At 43.6% G+C, this 20828-nt stretch overlaps 1 protein-coding gene across 2 annotated transcripts in view; it reads left to right on the top strand.

Moving 5' to 3' along the window:
* The window catches only part of LOC109874786 (unconventional myosin-IXb), an 80187-nt gene extending 59406 nt beyond the window's left edge, over nt 1–20781 (top strand). Inside the window, exons 26-41 of one of the 2 annotated variants that reach the window (XM_031810083.1) lie at nt 1671–1777; nt 2227–2330; nt 2529–2707; nt 3670–3777; nt 4095–4268; nt 4520–4555; nt 5017–5128; nt 6397–6470; nt 10442–10634; nt 10840–10968; nt 11255–11360; nt 13846–13977; nt 14236–14359; nt 15387–15508; nt 15820–15923; nt 19944–20781. In XM_031810083.1, the coding sequence (XP_031665943.1) occupies nt 1671–1777; nt 2227–2330; nt 2529–2707; nt 3670–3777; nt 4095–4268; nt 4520–4555; nt 5017–5128; nt 6397–6470; nt 10442–10634; nt 10840–10968; nt 11255–11360; nt 13846–13977; nt 14236–14359; nt 15387–15508; nt 15820–15923; nt 19944–20128 (1989 nt within the window). In that variant the 3' untranslated portion in view covers nt 20129–20781. The remainder of the gene's footprint in view (nt 1–1670; nt 1778–2226; nt 2331–2528; nt 2708–3669; nt 3778–4094; nt 4269–4519; nt 4556–5016; nt 5129–6396; nt 6471–10441; nt 10635–10839; nt 10969–11254; nt 11361–13845; nt 13978–14235; nt 14360–15386; nt 15509–15819; nt 15924–19943) is intronic. The other variant, XM_031810084.1, reaches the window with a different exon arrangement.
* Nucleotides 20782–20828: the final 47 nt, after the last annotated feature.

Genomic DNA, 20828 nt, shown 5'->3' with positions numbered 1-20828 from the left:
ACTGTTTTCTCATTCCGAGGTACTGTTTTCTCATTCCGAGGTACTGTTTTCTCATTCCGAGGTACTGTTTTCTCATTCCGAGGTACTGTTTTCTCATTCCGAGGTACTGTTTTCTCATTCCGAGGTACTGTTTTCTCATTCCGAGGTACTGTTTTCTCATTCCGAGGTACTGTTTTCTCATTCCGAGGTACTGTTTTCTCATTCCGAGGTACTGTTTTCTCATTCCGAGGTACTGTTTTCTCATTCCGGGGTACTGTTTTCTCATTCCGGGGTACTGTTGTCTCATACTGTCATAACTCTACTCACTATTACATCATTACATGTCACATCTCTGCATATCACATATCACAAAAATGTAGGACCAAACACACATCACGACAAGAGACACCACAACATTGCGTAAACAGAGACACCACAACATGGCATATCACATCTCTACGACTCACATCTCTAGATGTCACGTCTCTACGACTCACATCTCTAGATGTCACGTCTCTACGACTCACATCTCTAGATGTCATGTCTCTACGACTCACATCTCTACGACTCGTCTCTACGACTCACATCTCTAGATGTCACACCTACACAGGGAGCTAAGATGCTACGTGAAGGGCTACTGTATGTGAAGTGTTGTGTCTAAACATGCTACTGATGTTGACACACCCTTGGATGGATAGAACCCACACTTCAGCTGGTCAGTAGGATGGATAGAACCCACTCTTCAGCTGGTCAGTAGGATGGATAGAACCCACTCTTCAGCTGGTCAGTAGGATGGATAGAACCCACTCTTCAGCTGGTCAGTAGGATGGATAGAACCCACTCTTCAGCTGGTCAGTAGGATGGATAGAACCCACTCTTCAGCTGGTCAGTAGGATGGATAGAACCCACTCTTCAGCTGGTCAGTGGGATGGATAGAACCCACTCTTCAGCTGGTCAGTGGGATGGATAGAACCCACTCTTCACCTGGTCAGTAGGATGGATAGAACCCACTCTTCAGCTGGTCAGTAGGATGGATAGAACCCACTCTTCAGCTGGTCAGTGGGATGGATAGAACCCACTCTTCAGCTGGTCAGTGGGATGGATAGAACCCACTCTTCAGCTGGTCAGTAGGATGGATAGATCCCACTCTTCAGCTTGTCACAATGTTGAGGAGAGACAGAGCTCTCTGTAGGGGGAGGAGAGACAGAGCTCTCTGTAGGGAGAAGGAAGGGGGAGGAGAGACAGAGCTCTCTGTAGGGAGAAGGAGAGACTGAGAGCTCTCTGTAGGGAGAAGGAGAGACAGAGCTCTCTGTAGGGAGAAGGAGAGACAGAGCTTTCTGTAGGGAGAAGGAAGGGGGAGGAGAGACTATTGTGCTAAGGATCTGGTGGTTGTTGCCGGGCCTGGGATTTATGTGCTACTACTACCCCTACAGACGCTGGGGAAAGGGGATGATCTGAAAACAAACTTCTCTGTTCTTAAAGTGATAGTGCAACATTTTTGCACTAAAACCCAGTTTCAACTGATCCTTGACAAAATGTTGCACTGTCCCTTTTAATAGTTTCCTTTCTAAGCACCAACACTCCCCACTTGTTACCTGTTAATAACGACCCACCTGATTGGCCCCCAGCATGGTTGTGTTGTCTCATGTCATACAATCTCAGATGTTCAGTAATTTTGTTTTATCTCTCAGTTTCCGAAATGTTCTGATATTTCCACGGACGGGGCTAGTTTCAGCCTCCCAGATGAGAGCATAACCCGCAGAGACTCCAGCCGATCCCAGCCGACCACTCCTGATAGGTAAAGGCCATTCAGCCAACTAGAACACAGGAGTTATTGTCCATATTTTGACTGGATATGATACGGTATGTCATTATTTTTGTATGGAGTTCTACGAGAGAGTGTCAAATTACGTGAGGCTTATTTTTAATCAAATATACGTTTTTGTAACGTTTAGGCTGTTACATATAAGTGGATGCAACTGGCATTCTGGCAACTTTGAGAGAAAAAATGACTTAGTTATGCCTCTTTTTCACACGTGTATCTACTGTAGCCTCTCATTGGCTAGAATGGTCCCACCTGATCTCGCCTCCTCCCGCTTGCCTTCCATTATTGAGGATGTATATTTCCGTTGTTAGAGCAGTAACTTCTTGTCAATATAATAGATCATCTTTTTCCTGGACCGAGTGTGGAAAATTCTGCTGCGTTTTCTTTGTCATGGTTACATGTTAACCCTCTGTGTTCCACAGGCTTGGCATCTTCAGTAAGTTTCGGAGGAAACGTCCGACTCGAAACTCACAGACAAATGCGTACGGGATGGTGACCAATGAGAATGCACCATCTGGGAAAGGAGGTACTATAATCCCACCCCCTACAGGAAACTGCTCGCTGTGTTGTCCACCTAGACTGTGCTATGATGAAAACAATTTTAGTGCCTTTCACATTCTGTCTCTCCTCTACTACCATCTAGTGATCAATGGTATAATCTCAACCACACGTCCTCTCTCTCTCTATCTGTCTAAACACACACGTATCCTTACCTTACCTATAGCCACCTCTACCTCCTCCCTGTACACTGGGCGCCGTGGTAACAACAGTGAAGGGCGTGGTAACACTACCATCAGGATCAGCCGAGCCACGCGGGTCTCCGAGCAGTGGAATGCTTCTCTGGAACGGGAGATCACCGACACCAATGAGCTCCGACACCTGGATGAGTTCCTGGGGAACCAGGTGGGATACCTGTCTGGCACTCACCTGTAATCACCTCAGCTTCAGGATTGTTTCCGGTTTATTAGGATCTCTAGCCTGGTGTTAGATCTATTTGTGTTGACTTGCTAAGTCAGTTTCAAGCACCACAAACTGATCTGGGTCCAGGCTACCAAACTGATCTGGGTCCAGGCTACCAAACTGATCTGGGCCCAGGCTACCAAACTTATCTGGGCCCAGGCTACCAAACTGATCTGGGTCCAGGCTACCAAACTGATCTGGGTCCAGGCTACCAAAGCCTTAGTCTTCAGAGGGTCTTTCATGAGCAGGTTTTGACTGCCTAACTTGCTCAGTCACTCATTCTCTCTCTCTCTCTCTCTCTCTCTCTCTCTCTCTCTCTCTCTCTCTCTCTCTCTCTCTCTCTCTCTCTCTCTCTCTCTCTCTCTCTCTCTCTCTCTCTCTCTCTCTCTCTCTCTCTCTCTCTCTCTCTCTCTCTCTCTCTCTCTCTCTCTCTCTCTCTCTCTCTCTCTCTCTCTCTCTCTCTCTCTCTCTCTCTCTCTCTCTCTCTCTCTCTCTCTCTGTCTCTGTCTCTCTCTCTCTCTCTCTCTCTCTCTCTCTCTGTCTTTCTCGCTCTGTCTGTCTTTCTTGCTCTGTCTCGCTCTGTCTGTCTCTCACTCTCACTCTGTCTCTCTTTCTCTCACTCTTTCTCTCTCTCACTCAGTCACTCATTCTCTCTCTCTCTCTCTGTGTCTCTCTCTGTCTTTCTCGCTCTGTCTGTCTTTCTTGCTCTGTCTCGCTCTGTCTGTCTCTTTCTCTCTCTCACTCAGTCACTCATTCGCTCGGTCTGTCTCTCATACTGGTGCAGTGCATCTTTGCCGATTGTTACCAGTTACACGTCTTATTGCAGAGGATTTTAAAGTTGAATCCAGGCTATTTTGAATAGTAGACTACTACTTTGAAATAATGTACCTTCCTATACCTCCCAGGTAAACGAGCTGAGGACCAGGGTAAAGGAGCTGTCAGCCACAGAGATGATCTTCCTTACAGCCACCATGCAGTTCAGAGAGACCATAAAGGGCATGTACTCCGTCTTGGTGAGTTTACTTCCTGACCTTGGCACTAAAAGAGATATGGAGCTTTAGGTTTGTTCATAATTAAGTATGCATGTATACTATTCAAGCTTAGAAGACTGTCTTGAAAGAGAGATGAAGCCAAATCAACAGTATATATAGAGCTTGACTAGGGCCAAGAGTACACGCACGGTAAGAGATTTATAAAGCACTAATTCTTTTTATTCTGAGCGTTAATTTTTTTAGCACAGCACTGTTGTGAACATTTGGGATGTGCTGTATATCCTAACACCCCCACACCCTTTCATTAACCCTTTCCTCTACCCTCCCCTGGTCAACAGAAGCCCCACATCAGCTATAAGGTCCTGATGACGGGCTACTGCAACTGTGTGTCCAGTCATGCTGGAGCCAAGCAGCTGACCGAGGTCAGCCTGGTGGTCAACCTGTTCCAGTCCATCCTGGACGGCTTCATACGGGGAGAGATCAAACGAGAGGGGTTTGGGCTACCGGTCAAGGTAGTTCTGAGTTAGACACAGGCACTCACACGCGGATACTGTATACACACATGCGGGTACACAGACATGTTACGGACACAGTATCTTTGGGTTTGACCTACAGTATCTTTGACTTTATCTTTGACTCTTTTTGAATGCTCCAGAGCAGCAGTACACATAGTTTTGAGAAGTGTAAAACATCAGTTGAAGGTGTAATTTTAAGAGGTTCGGAGATGTATTCCACGCCTGATCGTCTTTTCTATTTGCTGCAGACCGTGAACAAGCCAAAGACGAAAAAGAAAAAATGTGTAAGTTATCTCATCACTAAGTTGAATTGTGTTAGTTATCTCATCACTAAGTTGAATTGTGTTAGTTATCTCATCACTAAGTTGAATTGTCTCATTATCTCATCACTAAGTTGAATTGTCTCATTATCTCATCACTAAGTTGAATTGTCTCATTATCTCATCACTAAGTTGAATTGTCTCATTATCTCATCACTAAGTTGAATTGTCTCATTATCTCATCACTAAGTTGAATTGTCTCATTATCTCATCATTAAGTTGAATTGTCTCATTATCTCATCACTAAGTTGAATTGTCTCATTATCTCATCACTAAGTTGAATTGTCTCATTATCTCATCACTAAGTTGAATTGGCTCGTTGCGACCAACACTAAGTTGAATCTCAGAATATCACTGTCACAACCCAGGTCAATGCAACCCAGGTCAATGGTTCGGCTTGAATGATGTGTGTTGTGTGTTTCCAGCTCGACAGCCCTTTAGGTCACATGTTTAGTACGTACCAGGTCAACATCAGGCAGTCCTGTGACCTGTGTGGTTTCTACATCTGGGTTATGGAGAAGGCCTACATGTGCAGCGGTGAGTAGCTAGCTATCTGGTGTTCACCATTAAACAGAGAATTTGAATATAGAAGAGAACATTTGAAAAGAGAATTAGAATATAGAAGAGAACATTAGAACATATAATTAGATTTCAGAAGAGAACATTTAAAAGAGAATTAGAATATAGAAGAGAACATTAGAACATATAATTAGATTTCAGAAGAGATCATTTAAGAGAATTAGAATGCAGAACAGAACATTAGAACAGAGAATTAGAATATAGAAGAGAACATTTGAACAGAGAATTAGAATATAGAAGAGAACATTTGAACGGAGAATTAGAATATAGAAGAGAACATTTGAACAGAGAATTAGAATATAGAAGAGAACATATAATTAGAATATAGAAGAGAACATTTGAACAGAGAATTAGAATATAGAAGAGAACATTTGAACAGAGAATTAGAATATAGAAGAGAACATTTGAACGGAGAATTAGAATATAGAAGAGAACATTTGAACATATAATTAGAATATAGAAGAGAACATATAATTAGAATATAGAAGAGAACATTTGAACAGAGAATTAGAATATAGAAGAGAACATTTGAACAGAGAATTAGAATATAGAAGAGAACATTTGAACGGAGAATTAGAATATAGAAGAGAACATTTGAACATATAATTAGAATATAGAAGAGAACATATAATTAGAATATAGAAGAGAACATTTGAACAGAGAATTAGAATATAGAAGAGAACATTAGAACTGAGAATTAGAATATAGAAGAGAACATTTGAACAGAGAATTAGAATATAGAAGAGAACATTTGAACATATAATTACAATATAGAAGAGAACATTTGAACATATGATTAGAATATAGAAGAGAACATATAATTAGAATATATAAGAGAACATTAGAACATAGAATTAGAATATAGAAGAGAACATTTGAACATATAATTAGAATATAGAAGAGAACATTAGAACATAGAATTAGAATATAGAAGACAACATTAGAACATATGATTAGAATATAGAAGAGAACATTTGAACATATGATTAGAATATAGAAGAGAACATATAATTAGAATATAGAAGAGAACATTAGAACATAGAATTAGAATATAGAAGACAACATTAGAACTGAGAATTAGAATATAGAAGAGAACATTAGAACATGTAATTAGAATATAGAAGAGAACATTTGAACAGAGAATTAGAATATAGAAGAAAACATTTGAACAGAATTTAGACGAGATCTTATCATTGTGTTATTTTCTCCTCTCTTCTTTTGTTTAGCTTGCAAATTGATATGTCACAAGAAATGCCTTTCCAAAATCATCACTGACTGCTCAACTCGATGTGCCAGGCTGGTGAGCAGTTTGTCAAGTAATGTTTGTCAAGTTCACCAAGTTAAGTCTAATAAAATTGTATTTGTCAGTCACATGCGCCGAATACAACAGGTGTAGGTAGACCTTACAGTGAAATGCTGAATAAAAACAGGTGTAGGTAGACCTTACAGTGAAATGCTGAATACAACAGGTGTAGGTAGACCTTACAGTGAAATGCTGAATACAACAGGTGTAGGTAGACCTTACAGTGAAATGCTGAATACAACAGGTGTAGGTAGACCTTACAGTGAAATGCTGAATACAACAGGTGTAGGTAGACCTTACAGTGAAATGCTGAATACAACAGGTGTAGGTAGACCTTACAGTGAAATGCTGAATACAACAGGTGTAGGTAGACCTTACAGTGAAATGCTGAATACAACAGGTGTAGGTAGACCTTACAGTGAAATGCTGAATACAACAGGTGTAGGTAGACCTTACAGTGAAATGCTGAATACAACAGGTGTAGGTAGACCTTACAGTGAAATGCTGAATACAACAGGTGTAGTAGACCTTACAGTGAAATGCTGAATACAACAGGTGTAGTAGACCTTACAGTGAAATGCTGAATACAACAGGTGTAGGTAGACCTTACAGTGAAATGCTGAATACAACAGGTGTAGGTAGACCTTACAGTGAAATGCTGAATACAACAGGTGTAGTAGACCTTACAGTGAAATGCTTACTTACGAGTCCCTAACCAACAATGCAGTTTAAAAAAATATGGATAAAATAAGAAATACCAGTAACAAGTAATTAAAGAGCAGCAGTAAAATAACAATAGCGAGACTATATACAGGGGGGGGCACAGGTACGGACGGGGTCAATGTGCAGGGGCACCGGTTAGTTGAGGTAATATGTACATGTGAGACGGGGGGCGGGCAATGCAAATAGTCTGGGTAGCCATTTTATTAGGTGTTCCGGAGTCTTATGGCTTGGGGGTAGAAGCTGTTTAGAAGCCTCTTGGACCTAGACTTGACGCTCCGGTACCGCTTGCCGTGTGGTAGCAGAGAAAACTGTTTATGACTAGGGTGGCTGGAGTCTTTGACAATTGCTAGGGCCTTCCTCTGACACCGCCTGGTATAGAGGTCCTGGATTACAGGAAGCTTGGACCCAGTGATGTACTGGGCCGTTCGCACTACCCACTGTAGTGCATTGCGGTCGGAGCAGTTGTCATACCAGGCAGTGATGCAACCAGGCAGGATGCTCTCGATGGTGCAGCTGTAGAACCTTTTGAGGATCTGAGGACCCATGCTAAGTCTTTTCAGTCTCCTGAGGGGGAATAGGTTTTGTCGTGCCCTCTTCTCGACTGTCTTGGTGTGCTTGGACCATATTAGTTTGTTGGTGATGTGGACACCAAGGAACTTGAAGCTCTCAAACTGCAGCCCCGTCGATGAGAATGGGGGGCGTACTTGGTCCTCTTTTTCCTGTAGTCCACAATCATATCCTTTGTCTTGATCACTTTGAGGGAGAGGTTGTTGTCCTGGCACCACACAGCCAGGTCTCTGACCTCCTCCCTATATGCTGTCTGATCGTTGTCGGTGATCAGGCCTAACGCTGTTGTGTCATCGGCAAACTTAATGATGGTGTTGGAGTCATGCCTGGCCGTGCAGTCATGAATGAACAAGGAGTACAGGAGGGGACTGAGCACGCACCCCTAAGGGGTCCCTGTGTTTAGGATCAGCATAGCGGATGTGTTGTTACCCACTCTTACCACCCGGGGGCGGTCTGTCAGGAAGTCCAGGATCCAGTTGCAGAGGGAGGTGTTTAGTCCCAGGGTCCTTATTATTGATGAGCTTTGAGAGCACTATGGTGTTGAATGCTGAGCTGTAGTCAATGAATAGCATTCTCACATAGGTGTTCCTTTTGTCCTGGTGAGAAAGTGCAGTGTGGAGTGCAATAGAGATTGCATCATCTGTGGATCTGTTGGGGTGGTATGCAAATTGGAGTGGGTCGAGAATTTCTGGGATAATGGTGTTGATGTGAGCTATGACCAGCCTTTCAAAGCACTTCATTGCTACAGATGTGAGTGCGTCAGTAGTAATTTAGGCCGCTTACCTTAGTGTTCTTGGGCACAGGCATTATGGTGGTCTGCTTAAAACATGTTGATATTACAGACTTGGACAGGGAGAAGTTGATAATGTCAGTGAAGACACTTGCCAGTTGGTCAGTGCATGCTCACAGTACACGTCCTGGTAATCCGTCTGGCCCTGCGGCCTTGTGAATGTTGACCAGTTTAAAGGTCTTACTCACTTCGGCTGCAGAGAGCGTGATCACAGTCTTCCCGGAACAGCTGGTGCTCTCAAGCATGTTTCAGTCTTATTTGCCTCGAAGCGCATAGCATAGAAATGATTTAGCTCATCTGGTAGGCTCGTGTCACTGGGCAGCTCTCGGCTGTGCTTCCCATTGTAGTCTGTAATGGTTTGCAAGCCCTGCCACATCTGACGAGCATCAGAGCCGGTGTAGTAGGATTCGATCTCAGTCCTGTATTGACGCTTTGCCTGTTTGATGCTTCGTCGAAGGGCATAGCAGGATTTCTTATAAGCTTCCCGGATTAGAGTCGCGCTCCTTGAAAGCGGCAGCTCTACCCTTTAGCTCAGTGCGAATGTTGCCTGCAATCCATGGCTTCTGGTTGGGATATGTACGTACGGTCACTGTGGGGACGACGTCATCAATGCACTTATTGATGAAGCTAATGACTGGTGTGGTGTGCTCCTCAATACCATCGGCGAAATCCCTGAACATATTCCAGTCTGTGCTAGCAAAACAGTCCTGTAGCTTAGCTTCATCTGAACACTTTTTTTATTGATCCAGGGTGCTTCCTGCTTTAATTTTTGTTGTAAGCAGGAATCAGGAGGATAGAATTATGGTCAGATTTGCCAAATGGAGGGCGAGGGAGAGCTTTAAGCGTCTCTGTGTGTGGAGTGAAGGTGGTCCAGAGTTGTTTTCCTTCCAATGGCACATTTAACATGCTGATTTAGAAATTTGGTTTCCCTGCATTAAAGTCTCTGGCTACTAGGAGCGCCGCCTCTGGGTGAGCGTTTTCTTGTTTGCTTATGGCGGAATACAGCTCATTCAATGCTGTCTTAGTGTCAGCCTCTGACTGTGGTGGTATGTAAACAGCTATGAAAAATACAAATAACTCTCTAGGTAGATAGTGTGGTCTACAGCTTATCATGAGATACTCTACCTCAATCGAGCAATAGCTTGAGAATTCCTTAGATATCGTGCACCAGCTGTTATTTACAAAAATACATTGTCCGTCGCCCCTTGTCTTATCAGACGCTGCTGTTCTATCCTACCGGTACAGCGTATAAGCAGCCAGCTGTATGTTGATAGTGTCGTCGTTCAGCCACGACTCTGTGAAGCATGAGATATTACAGTTTTGAATGTCCCGTTGGTAGTTTAATCTTGCGTGTAGGTCATCTATTTTATTCTCCAAAGATTGTACGTTTGCTAGCAAAGTGGAAGGAAGTGAGGGTTTATTCGATCGCCATACGAATTCTCAGAAGGCAGCCCGCCCTCTGGCCCCTTTTACTCCACCTCCTCTTCACGCAAATCACGGGGATCTGGGCCTGTTCCCGAGAAAGCAGTATATTGTTTGCGTCGGGCTCGTCAGACTCGTTAAAAGGAAAAAAAGGATTCTGCCAGTCCGTGTTGAGTATTCGCAGTCCTGATGTCCAGAAGCTACTTTCGGTCATGAGAGACTAGCGGCAACATTATGTATAAAATAAGTTGTAAAAAATAAAAAAATGTAAAAAAAGTTACAAACAATGCAAATAAACAAACAAAACACAATCTGTTGGGGACATGTAAATGTCTGCATTCTTTTCCGGCTCCATTTTTAACTCCATTTTAGTAGTAAAGTTAACTTAGTGTAAAAGTTAGTGTAAAAGTTAGTGTAAAAGTTAGTGTAAAGTTTGTCAAGACTATTGATTAATCCTGTGTGTTAGGACGATGGAGAACCTGGCTGTCTGCACTTTGGGGTGCCTGTGTGTGTACTGACCAGTAAGACCTACCCGATCCCCATGGTACTTCTGATGATGCTGGAGCATGTTGAGATGAATGGCCTGTACACAGAGGGCCTCTACCGTAAATCTGGTTCTGCCTCGCATGCCAGGGAATTACACCAACTACTGGAGATAAGTAAGTTCATTTTTCCAGAAAACATTATTTTCCTATTGAATGTATTATGTGGGAACCATCTGCCTAGACACTGGTGTCAGAACAGAGGACCTACCAGCTGCTATGAACAACATAGAACTATGGCATGACATCATCCGGCGCATTGCAAGTACCGGTAGGAACTACCGTAAAATTAAGTGCAATCTCTTTTCTTTTTTTTTGTCAGACCCTGAGACGGCGACTCTGGAGAACTACTCCATCCACACGGTGACTGGCCTGGTGAAACGCTGGTTCAGAGAGCTGCCTGACCCCCTCCTGACTTACCGCCTCTACAAGGACTTCCTGCACGCCGTTGGTGAGTCTGTCTCATGGGTCCTGTTCAGAATGTCACAGCGTAGCAAAAAGGTTTAAAAACCTATGTTTTGCATGTACAGAGTTGACAGTGAAATCCATTTCAAATACTTGCGTGCTTCATTTAGCCTGCCCACTTAGCTACAATTGACCCAATGGTATAGTCCCAAAAGTGCAAACTCTGCAGACCCCCGCCCACCCTGCACACCAGGCAGTCAAGCTAAATCAAGCAAACCTCAAGTACTTGAAATAACTACTGTATATTTGACATTGTGACATTTCATGTGCAGAGTTGCCAGAGCAATCTGAGCGGCTTCGTGCGGTCTACCAGAAACTGGACGAGCTTCCCTCCGCTAACTTCAAAACACTGGAGAGATTGGTCTTTCACCTGGTCAGGTAGGTTTTACCCCCCTTTCACCTGGTCAGGTAGGTTATACCCCCCTTTCACCTGGTCAGCTAGGTTATACCCCCCTTTCACCTGGTCAGCTAGGTTATACCCCCCTTTCACCTGGTCAGATGGGTTATATAACCCCCCTTTCATCTGGTCAGGTAGGTTATATAACCCCCCTTTCATCTGGTCAGGTAGGTTATATAACCCCCCTTTCATCTGGTCAGGTAGGTTATATAACCCCCCTTTCACCTGGTCAGGTAGGTTATATACCCCCCTTTCACCTAGTCAGGTAGGTTATATAACCCCCCTTTCATCTGGTCAGGTAGGTTATATAACCCCCCCCTTTCATCTGGTCAGGTAGGTTATATAACCCCCCCTTTCATCTGGTCAGGTAGGTTATATAACCCCCCTTTCATCTGGTCAGGTAGGTTATATAACCCCCCTTTCATCTGGTCAGGTAGGTTATATAACCCCCCCTTTCATCTGGTCAGGTAGGTTATATAACCCCCCTTTCACCTGGTCAGGTAGGTTATATAACCCCCCTTTCACCTGGCCAGGTAGGTTATATACCCCCTTTCATCTGGTCAGGTAGGTTATATAACCCCCCTTTCACCTGGTCAGGTAGGTTATATACCCCCCTTTCACCAGGTCAGGCAGGTTATATAACCCCCCTTTCATCTGGTCAGGTAGGTTATATAACCCCCTTTCATCTGGTCAGGTAGGTTCTAAACCCCCTTTCATCTGGTCAGGTAGGTTATAAACCCCCCTTTCATCTGGTCAGGTAGGTTATATACCCCCCCTTTCATCTGGTCAGGTAGGTTATATACCCCCCTTTCACCTAGTCAGGTAGGTTATATACCCCCCTTTCACCTAGTCAGGTAGGTTATAAACCCCCCCTTTCATCTGGTCAGGTAGGTTATATAACCCCCCTTTCATCTGGTCAGGTAGGTTATATACCCCCCCCTTTCATCTGGTCAGGTAGGTTATATACCCCCCTTTCACCTAGTCAGGTAGGTTATATAACCCCCCATTTCATCTGGTCAGGTAGGTTATATACCCCCCTTTTCACCTGGTCAGGTAGGTTATAAACCCCCCCTTTCATCTGGCCAGGTAGGTTATATAACCCCCCTTTCATCTGGTCAGGTAGGTTATATAACCCCCCCCTTTCATCTGGTCAGGTAGGTTATATAACCCCCCTTTCACCTGGTCAGGTAGGTTATATACCCCCTTTCACCTGGTCAGGTAGGTTATATAACCCCCCTTTCACCTGGTCAGGTAGGTTATATACCCCCCTTTCACCTGGTCAGGTAGGTTATATACCCCCCTTTCACCTGGTCAGGTAGGTTATATAACCCCCCTTTCACCTGGTCAGGTAGGTTATATAACCCCCCTTTCACCTGGTCAGGTAGGTTATATACCCCCTTTCACCTGGTCAGGTAGGTTATATAACCCCCCTTTCACCTGGTCAGGTAGGTTATATACCCCCCTTTCACCTGGTCAGGTAGGTTATATACCCCCCTTTCACCTGGTCAGGTAGGTTATATAACCCCCCTTTCACCTGGTCAGGTAGGTTATATAACCCCCCTTTCACCTGGTCAGGTAGGTTATATACCCCCCTTTCATCTGGTCAGGTAGGTTATATAACCTCCCTTTCATCTGGTCAGGTAGGTTATATAACCCCCCTTTCACCTGGTCAGGTAGGTTATATAACCCCCCCTTTCATCTGGTCAGGTAGGTTATATAACCCCCCCTTTCATCTGGTCAGGTAGGTTATATAACCCCCCTTTCACCTGGCCAGGTAGGTTATATACCCCCTTTCATCTGGTCAGGTAGGTTATATAACCCCCCTTTCACCTGGTCAGGTAGGTTATATACCCCCCTTTCACCAGGTCAGGTAGGTTATATAACCCCCCTTTCATCTGGTCAGGTAGGTTATAAACCCCCCTTTCATCTGGTCAGGTAGGTTATATACCCCCCTTTCATCTGGTCAGGTAGGTTATATACCCCCCTTTCATCTGGTCAGGTAGGTTATATACCCCCCCTTTCATCTGGTCAGGTAGGTTATATACCTCCCTTTCACCTGGTCAGGTAGGTTATATAACCCCCCCTTTCATCTGGTCAGGTAGGTTATATACCCCCCTTTCACCTGGTCAGGTAGGTTATATACCCCCCTTTCATCTGGTCAGGTAGGTTATATAACCCCCTTTCACCTGGTCAGGTAGGTAATATACCCCCCTTTCTGTTTTTCACTCTTTCACACATATGTGTATTCATGTTGACTGATGTTTGTAAATCACCATCTATCGTACAAAGGCTTTCCCACTAGGCTTGAACTTAGGTCCCTGAGTTTTCCCTAACCACGTGACCTGACCAGGGAAAACTCTGGGCCCCCGGCTTTTGCCACAGGTCATTTATAACCATGTTGTGTATTAGGACGATAGTCAACGTGCTGTGTCAGATCTTTTTTTTGTTTGTTTTTACTTCCTCCAGAGTGGCAAAGGAGGAAGAACACAACAGGATGTCAGCAAACTCCCTGGCCATAGTGTTTGCCCCCTGCATCCTGCGATCCCAAGACACCACTGACCCCTTCCTAGTCATGAAGGACGTCTCCAAGACAACCACGTGAGTCTACATAGGGAAAAGTTTACATACGCACATCCAATGTCTTTGAGCAGGTATTAGATATCACATAAATATGTTTAGCAAACGTTAAGAGAGACTACACAATGGAATACAGTATATGCTATTTCCCAGTTTAGGGTTAAATGTATGTACATACATTATCTCTCAAGGTAGGAAGCAGTCAGTCCTTAGTAAGCATTCTGTTATTATTTTTTGTTGTCAGAAGCCCTAACCCCTGAAGTTTGCTCTCTCCCCCAGGTGTGTGGAGATCCTGATCTCCGAACAGTTCAGACGGTACACTGAGAAGATGAAGGATATCACCGAGCTGGAATACGCTGAGGCCTTGGCCGTCAACCAGCTCAAACTCAAGAGACAGAACACTGTAAGGACAGTGAGCTTACACCGTACTCCATACTGTTGTCACAAAGTTGGAAGCACAGAATCGTCTATTATGTCACTGTATGCTGTAGCGTTAAGATTTCCCTTCACTGGAACTAAGGGACCTAGCCCGAACCATTAAAAACAGCCCCAGACCATTATTCCTCATCCACCAAACTTTACAGTTGGTATTATACATTGGGGCAGGTAGCGTCTTTCTGGCATCCGCCAAACCCAGATTCGTCTGTCGCACTGCCAGATGGTGAAGCGTGATTCATCACTCCAGAGAACGCGTTTCCACTGCTCCAGAGTCCAATGGCGGCGAGCTTTACACCCCTCCAGCCGATGTTTGGCATTACGCATGATGATCTTAGGCTTGTGTGCGGCTGCTCGGCCATGGAAGCCTATTTCGGAAAGCTTCCGATGAACAGTTCTTGTGCTGACGTTGCTTCCAGAGGCAAAAGGAACTCTGTAGTGAGCACCCAGTGATCCCGTTCTGTGAGCTTGTTGCGGCCTACTACTTTGCGGCTGAGCCGTTGTTGCTCCTAGACATTTCTACTTCACAATAACATCACTTACAGTTGACCGGGGCAGCTCTAGCAGGGCAGAAATTTGAAGAACTGACTTGTTGGAAAGGTGGCATCCTATGACGGTGCCACGTTGATGCCATGTCACTAAGCGCTTCAGTAAGGCCATTCTATTGCCAATGTTTTTCTAAGGAGATTTTATGGCTGTGTGTTCGATTTTACACGCCTGTCAGCAAAGGGTGTAGCTGAAATAGCCAAATCCACTAATTTGAAAGGGTGTCCACATACATTTGGCCATGTAGTGTATCTATTCTGATCACCCTTTAATGCTCTACTGTGAATATAAACTTGATATACTGAGAATATCTGTGAATACGGATATGGATCACTGTGGGAAATTCCATCATTCCCAGTGAGAATGTCACTTTGGGAATGCCAGGTTCCCTAAAGCGGTTTGTGTTCCTGTCTCTGGTGTATTGACTCATCTCTACTCTATATCTACAGATCTCAGAGAAACCTTCATCGGAGCTGGACGCCCCTCACATGGACAACCTTGACCCGTTGGATATAGACATGGAATCAGAGAGGAACCTCATCGAAAGGATAAAATCCATCAAGCAGGAGAAGTGAGTGACGAGATGGAGACTCGTCTCATTCTCTGTTGTCAGGGGCAACGTGTCGTCTCGAACCTAGAACAACACATCTAACTGAACTAAATCAGATGTGTAAAAGAGAAACACTGTCTTAGTTGGTACTGTAGAAGCTGTTTAGTTCTGTATGTTTCATGGTGTTAATGTGTTTGTAACGTGCTGGACTCTGTGAAATTATATGACTGTTATAGTTAGTTAGTATGTTACAGCTGGCACCAGATACCATACAGCTCGGCTCAGTGTTTTGTCAAACCGTTCCTGGAAGGGTGTGTGTATGTGTTTTTCAGGGAGGAGCTGGCGTGCAGGTTGCCAGAGCTGGAGCAGGAGAACTCCGACAACGACAACCTGGACTCTGAGTCATCAATCAGCTCAGAGAGCCTGGACTCAGAAGGTCAGTAGAGGGGTATGGTAGGCCTACACCATCCTGCTAGATGCAGGGGTGGACAACTGCAGTCCTCTGGGGCCTGATTGGTGTCTCCATTCATAGCAAACACAGCTGATTAATCAAATTGCAGTCTAAACTGAAGATCATGATTAGTTGATTAGTGGAGTCAGGTGTGTTAGGTGTCACAGTTTTGCCCCAGCTATCAGGCCCACGAGGACTGGAATTGTCCACCCCCGTTAGAGGATAGTGGGGAGCCTGGAGACTGAGAAGGTCCGTAGAGAGGTTGGGTAGGCCATAACCATCCTCTGCCTTCTTGCACTTCAACTCTTTTCAACTGTTTGTTTTCGCTAAGGCTTTATATTACAGCCCACTGTTACAGCCTATTCTTTATGTTACAGCCTATTCTTTATACTACAGCCCACTGTTACAGCCTATTCTTTATACTACAGCCCACTGTTACAGCCTATTCTTTATACTACAGCCCACTGTTACAGCCTATTCTTTATACTACAGCCCACTGTTACAGCCTATTCTTTATACTACAGCCCACTGTTACAGCCTATTCTTTGTTACAGCCCACTGTTACAGCCTATTCTTTATACTACAGCCCACTGTTACAGCCTATTCTTTATACTACAGCCCACTGTTACAGCCTATTCTTTATGTTACAGCCTATTCTTTATACTACAGCCTATTCTTTATGTTACAGCCCACTGTTACAGCCTATTCTTTATACTACAGCCCACTGTTACAGCCTATTCTTTATACTACAGCCTACTGTTACAGCCTATTCTTTATGTTACAGCCCACTGTTACAGCCTATTCTTTATACTACAGCCCACTGTTACAGCCTATTCTTTATACTACAGCCCACTGTTACAGCCTATTCTTTATACTACAGCCCACTGTTACAGCCTATTCTTTATACTACAGCCCACTGTTACAGCCTATTCTTTATACTACAGCCCACTGTTACAGCCTATTCTTTATACTACAGCCCACTGTTACAGCCTATTCTTTATGTTACAGCCCACTGTTACAGCCTATTCTTTATACTACAGCCCACTGTTACAGCCTATTCTTTATACTACAGCCCACTGTTACAGCCTATTCTTTATACTACAGCCCACTGTTACAGCCTATTCTTTATACTACAGCCCACTGTTACAGCCTATTCTTTATGTTACAGCCCACTGTTACAGCCTATTCTTTATACTACAGCCCACTGTTACAGCCTATTCTTTATACTACAGCCCACTGTTACAGCCTATTCTTTATACTACAGCCCACTGTTACAGCCTATTCTTTATACTACAGCCCACTGTTACAGCCTATTCTTTATACTACAGCCCACTGTTACAGCCTATTCTTTATGTTACAGCCTATTCTTTATACTACAGCCCACTGTTACAGCCTATTCTTTATACTACAGCCTATTCTTTATACTACAGCCCACTGTTACAGCCTATTCTTTATACTACAGCCCACTGTTACAGCCTATTCTTTATACTACAGCCCACTGTTACAGCCTATTCTTTATACTACAGCCCACTGTTACAGCCTATTCTTTATGTTACAGCCTATTCTTTATACTACAGCCCACTGTTACAGCCTATTCTTTATACTACAGCCTATTCTTTATACTACAGCCCACTGTTACAGCCTATTCTTTATACTACAGCCCAATGTTACAGCCTATTCTTTATGTTACAGCCCACTGTTACAGCCTATTCTTTATACTACAGCCCACTGTTACAGCCTATTCTTTATACTACAGCCTATTCTTTATGTTACAGCCTATTCTTTATACTACAGCCCACTGTTTTATTTTTTATTTTTTATTTTACCTTTATTTAACTAGGCAAGATCAGTTAAGAACAAATTCTTATTTTCAATGACGGCCTAGGAACAGTGGGTTAACTGCCTGTTCAGGGGCAGAACGACAGATTTGTACCTTGTCAGCTCGGGGGTTTGAACTTGCAACCTTCCGGTTACTAGTCCAACGCTCTAACCACTAGGCTACCCTGCCGCCTGTTACAGCCTATTCTTTATGTTACAGCCCACTGTTACAGCCTATTCTTTATACTACAGCCCACTGTTACAGCCTATTCTTTATACTACAGCCCACTGTTACAGCCTATTCTTTATACTACAGCCCACTGTTACAGCCTATTCTTTATGTTACAGCCTATTCTTTATACTACAGCCCACTGTTACAGCCTATTCTTTATACTACAGCCCACTGTTACAGCCTATTCTTTATACTACAGCCCACTGTTACAGCCTATTCTTTATACTACAGCCCACTGTTACAGCCCACTGTTACAGCCTATTCTTTATACTACAGCCCACTGTTACAGCCTATTCTTTATACTACAGCCCACTGTTACAGCCTATTCTTTATACTACAGCCCACTGTTACAGCCTATTCTTTATACTACAGCCCACTGTTACAGCCTATTCTTTATGTTACAGCCCATTGTTACAGCCTATTCTTTATACTACAGCCCACTGTTACAGCCTATTCTTTATGTTACAGCCCACTGTTACAGCCTATTCTTTATGTTACAGCCCATTGTTACAGCCTATTCTTTATACTACAGCCCACTGTTACAGCCTATTCTTTATGTTACAGCCCACTGTTACAGCCTATTCTTTATGTTACAGCCCACTGTTACAGCCTATTCTTTATGTTACAGCCTATTCTTTATACTACAGCCCACTGTTACAGCCTATTCTTTATACTACAGCCCACTGTTACAGCCTATTCTTTATGTTACAGCCTATTCTTTATACTACAGCCCACTGTTACAGCCTATTCTTTATGTTACAGCCTATTCTTTATACTACAGCCCACTGTTACAGCCTATTCTTTATACTACAGCCCACTGTTACAGCCTATTCTTTATGTTACAGCCTATTCTTTATACTACAGCCCACTGTTACAGCCTATTCTTTATACTACAGCCCAGTGTTACAGCCTATTCTTTATACTACAGCCCACTGTTACAGCCTATTCTTTATGTTACAGCCTATTCTTTATACTACAGCCCACTGTTACAGCCTATTCTTTATACTACAGCCCACTGTTACAGCCTATTCTTTATACTACAGCCCACTGTTACAGCCTATTCTTTATACTACAGCCCACTGTTACAGCCTATTCTTTATACTACAGCCCACTGTTACAGCCTATTCTTTATGTTACAGCCCACTGTTACAGCCTATTCTTTATGTTACAGCCCAGATAGAAACTTAGAAATGACTTATGAAAACAATAACTTAATAAGTGTGTTGTGATGGTACTACTATGAGATTCTTAAACCGGGCTGTAAAATAAAGTCTTGTTTTTCTTTTACTGGGACATTGGTTGACACACAGTATTTGAATTATTTTTACCGATCTCCTGCTAGCCAACTCCTGGCTATATTACGGGAGAGATTTGAAGAAAGAAGTGGTGTATTCCCTGTTAAAGTGGGTCATAACCAGGTGAATGATTTACTGACAGCCTTACCAGTAACTTTGGTATCTCTGTGTTTTTTTGCGTAACCAGTCAACAGTAACTACGTTATTTCTGGGTTTTGTGTAACCACGCAACAGTAACTATGTTATTTCTGGGTTTTGTGTAACCAGGTAACAGTAACTATGGTATTTCTTGGTGTCTTAGTTCATTTCTGACTGAAGATCCTTTTTTTATTATTATTATCAGGAGCAGGCAGACTGTATCAGCCTGTTGTACGAGCCTGGTCCCAGATCGGTTTGCGCGTCGTGTAGCTCAGTTGGTAGAGCATGGTGCTTGCAAGAGCCAGTATAGTGGATTTGATTCCCGGGACCACCTAAATGTCTAATATTATATTAACTCCTCTGATTCTCATTGTCATTCCCAGCACCTAATAGATCTGGGACCAGCTGCTATTAGATTAATTCAGAGTGTCTCTACCAGGCCCTGTTTTAACCAGCCAGCTGGTCCCAGATCAGTATGTGGTTTAGCCAACACCTCTTAATAATCCAGACTTTCTCCACCAGGCAGAATGAACCTGTTGTGGAGGAGCCCGAGGCAGGAGTGCCCTCCTAAGCCACCTGACCTGGCCCAGAGAACTACTACAGCCACTGACCAGGCTAGATGGATAGAACCCCCAGCCCACAACAAAACCAGGAGCAGGAACTTCTCAGAGCTGGACATCCCTTTCATAGATGAGGAAGAGGACTAGCCTGGGTGACAGTCTGTTTTTGCTCCAAATGGAATTATCATGCCAAACATGGCTGTACAATGACAGCAATGGAGTTGGAAAGAGCACTAAACAGATCTGGGACCAGGCTAGAGGACATCTAGGATGGGGCCATATTGTCCTCCGACAGGTGGTGTCTCTAATACACGATGCTAATCCTTCGACTGATAGCATTGGAGCTGTGTTATCGCAACAAGAACCAAGCACATGATGTATATTTTCCTACATCCATTTGTGTGTGTGTGTGTGTGTGTGTGTGTGTGTGTGTGTGTGTGTGTGTGTGTGTGTGTGTGTGTGTGTGTGTGTGTGAGTGTGAGTGTGTGTGTGTGTAATGATCAAAGCTCAAATCAAATCTAATTTTGTTTGTCACATGCGCCGAAAACAACAGATGTCGACCTTACCTTAAAATGCCTAGTTTTTAAAAGGTAAGAAAAATGTGCTAACTTAATCTAGGGGAAATAGTAACACAATAACGAGGCTGTATACAAGGGGTACCTATACCAAGTCAATGTGAAGGGGTACGGGTTAGTCTAACTGAGGTAATATTTACAGGACCAGTCAAAAGTTTGGACACACCTACTCATTCAAGTGTTTTTCTTCATTTGTACTATTTTCTACATTGTAGAATAATAGTGAAGACATCAACATTATGAAATAACACATATTTAAATCATGTACGTAG

Source organism: Oncorhynchus kisutch, linkage group LG30, assembly GCF_002021735.2.
Source record: "Oncorhynchus kisutch isolate 150728-3 linkage group LG30, Okis_V2, whole genome shotgun sequence".
NCBI classification, from domain to species: Eukaryota; Metazoa; Chordata; class Actinopteri; order Salmoniformes; family Salmonidae; genus Oncorhynchus; species Oncorhynchus kisutch.
This window is presented reverse-complemented; position numbering and strand designations above follow the sequence as displayed.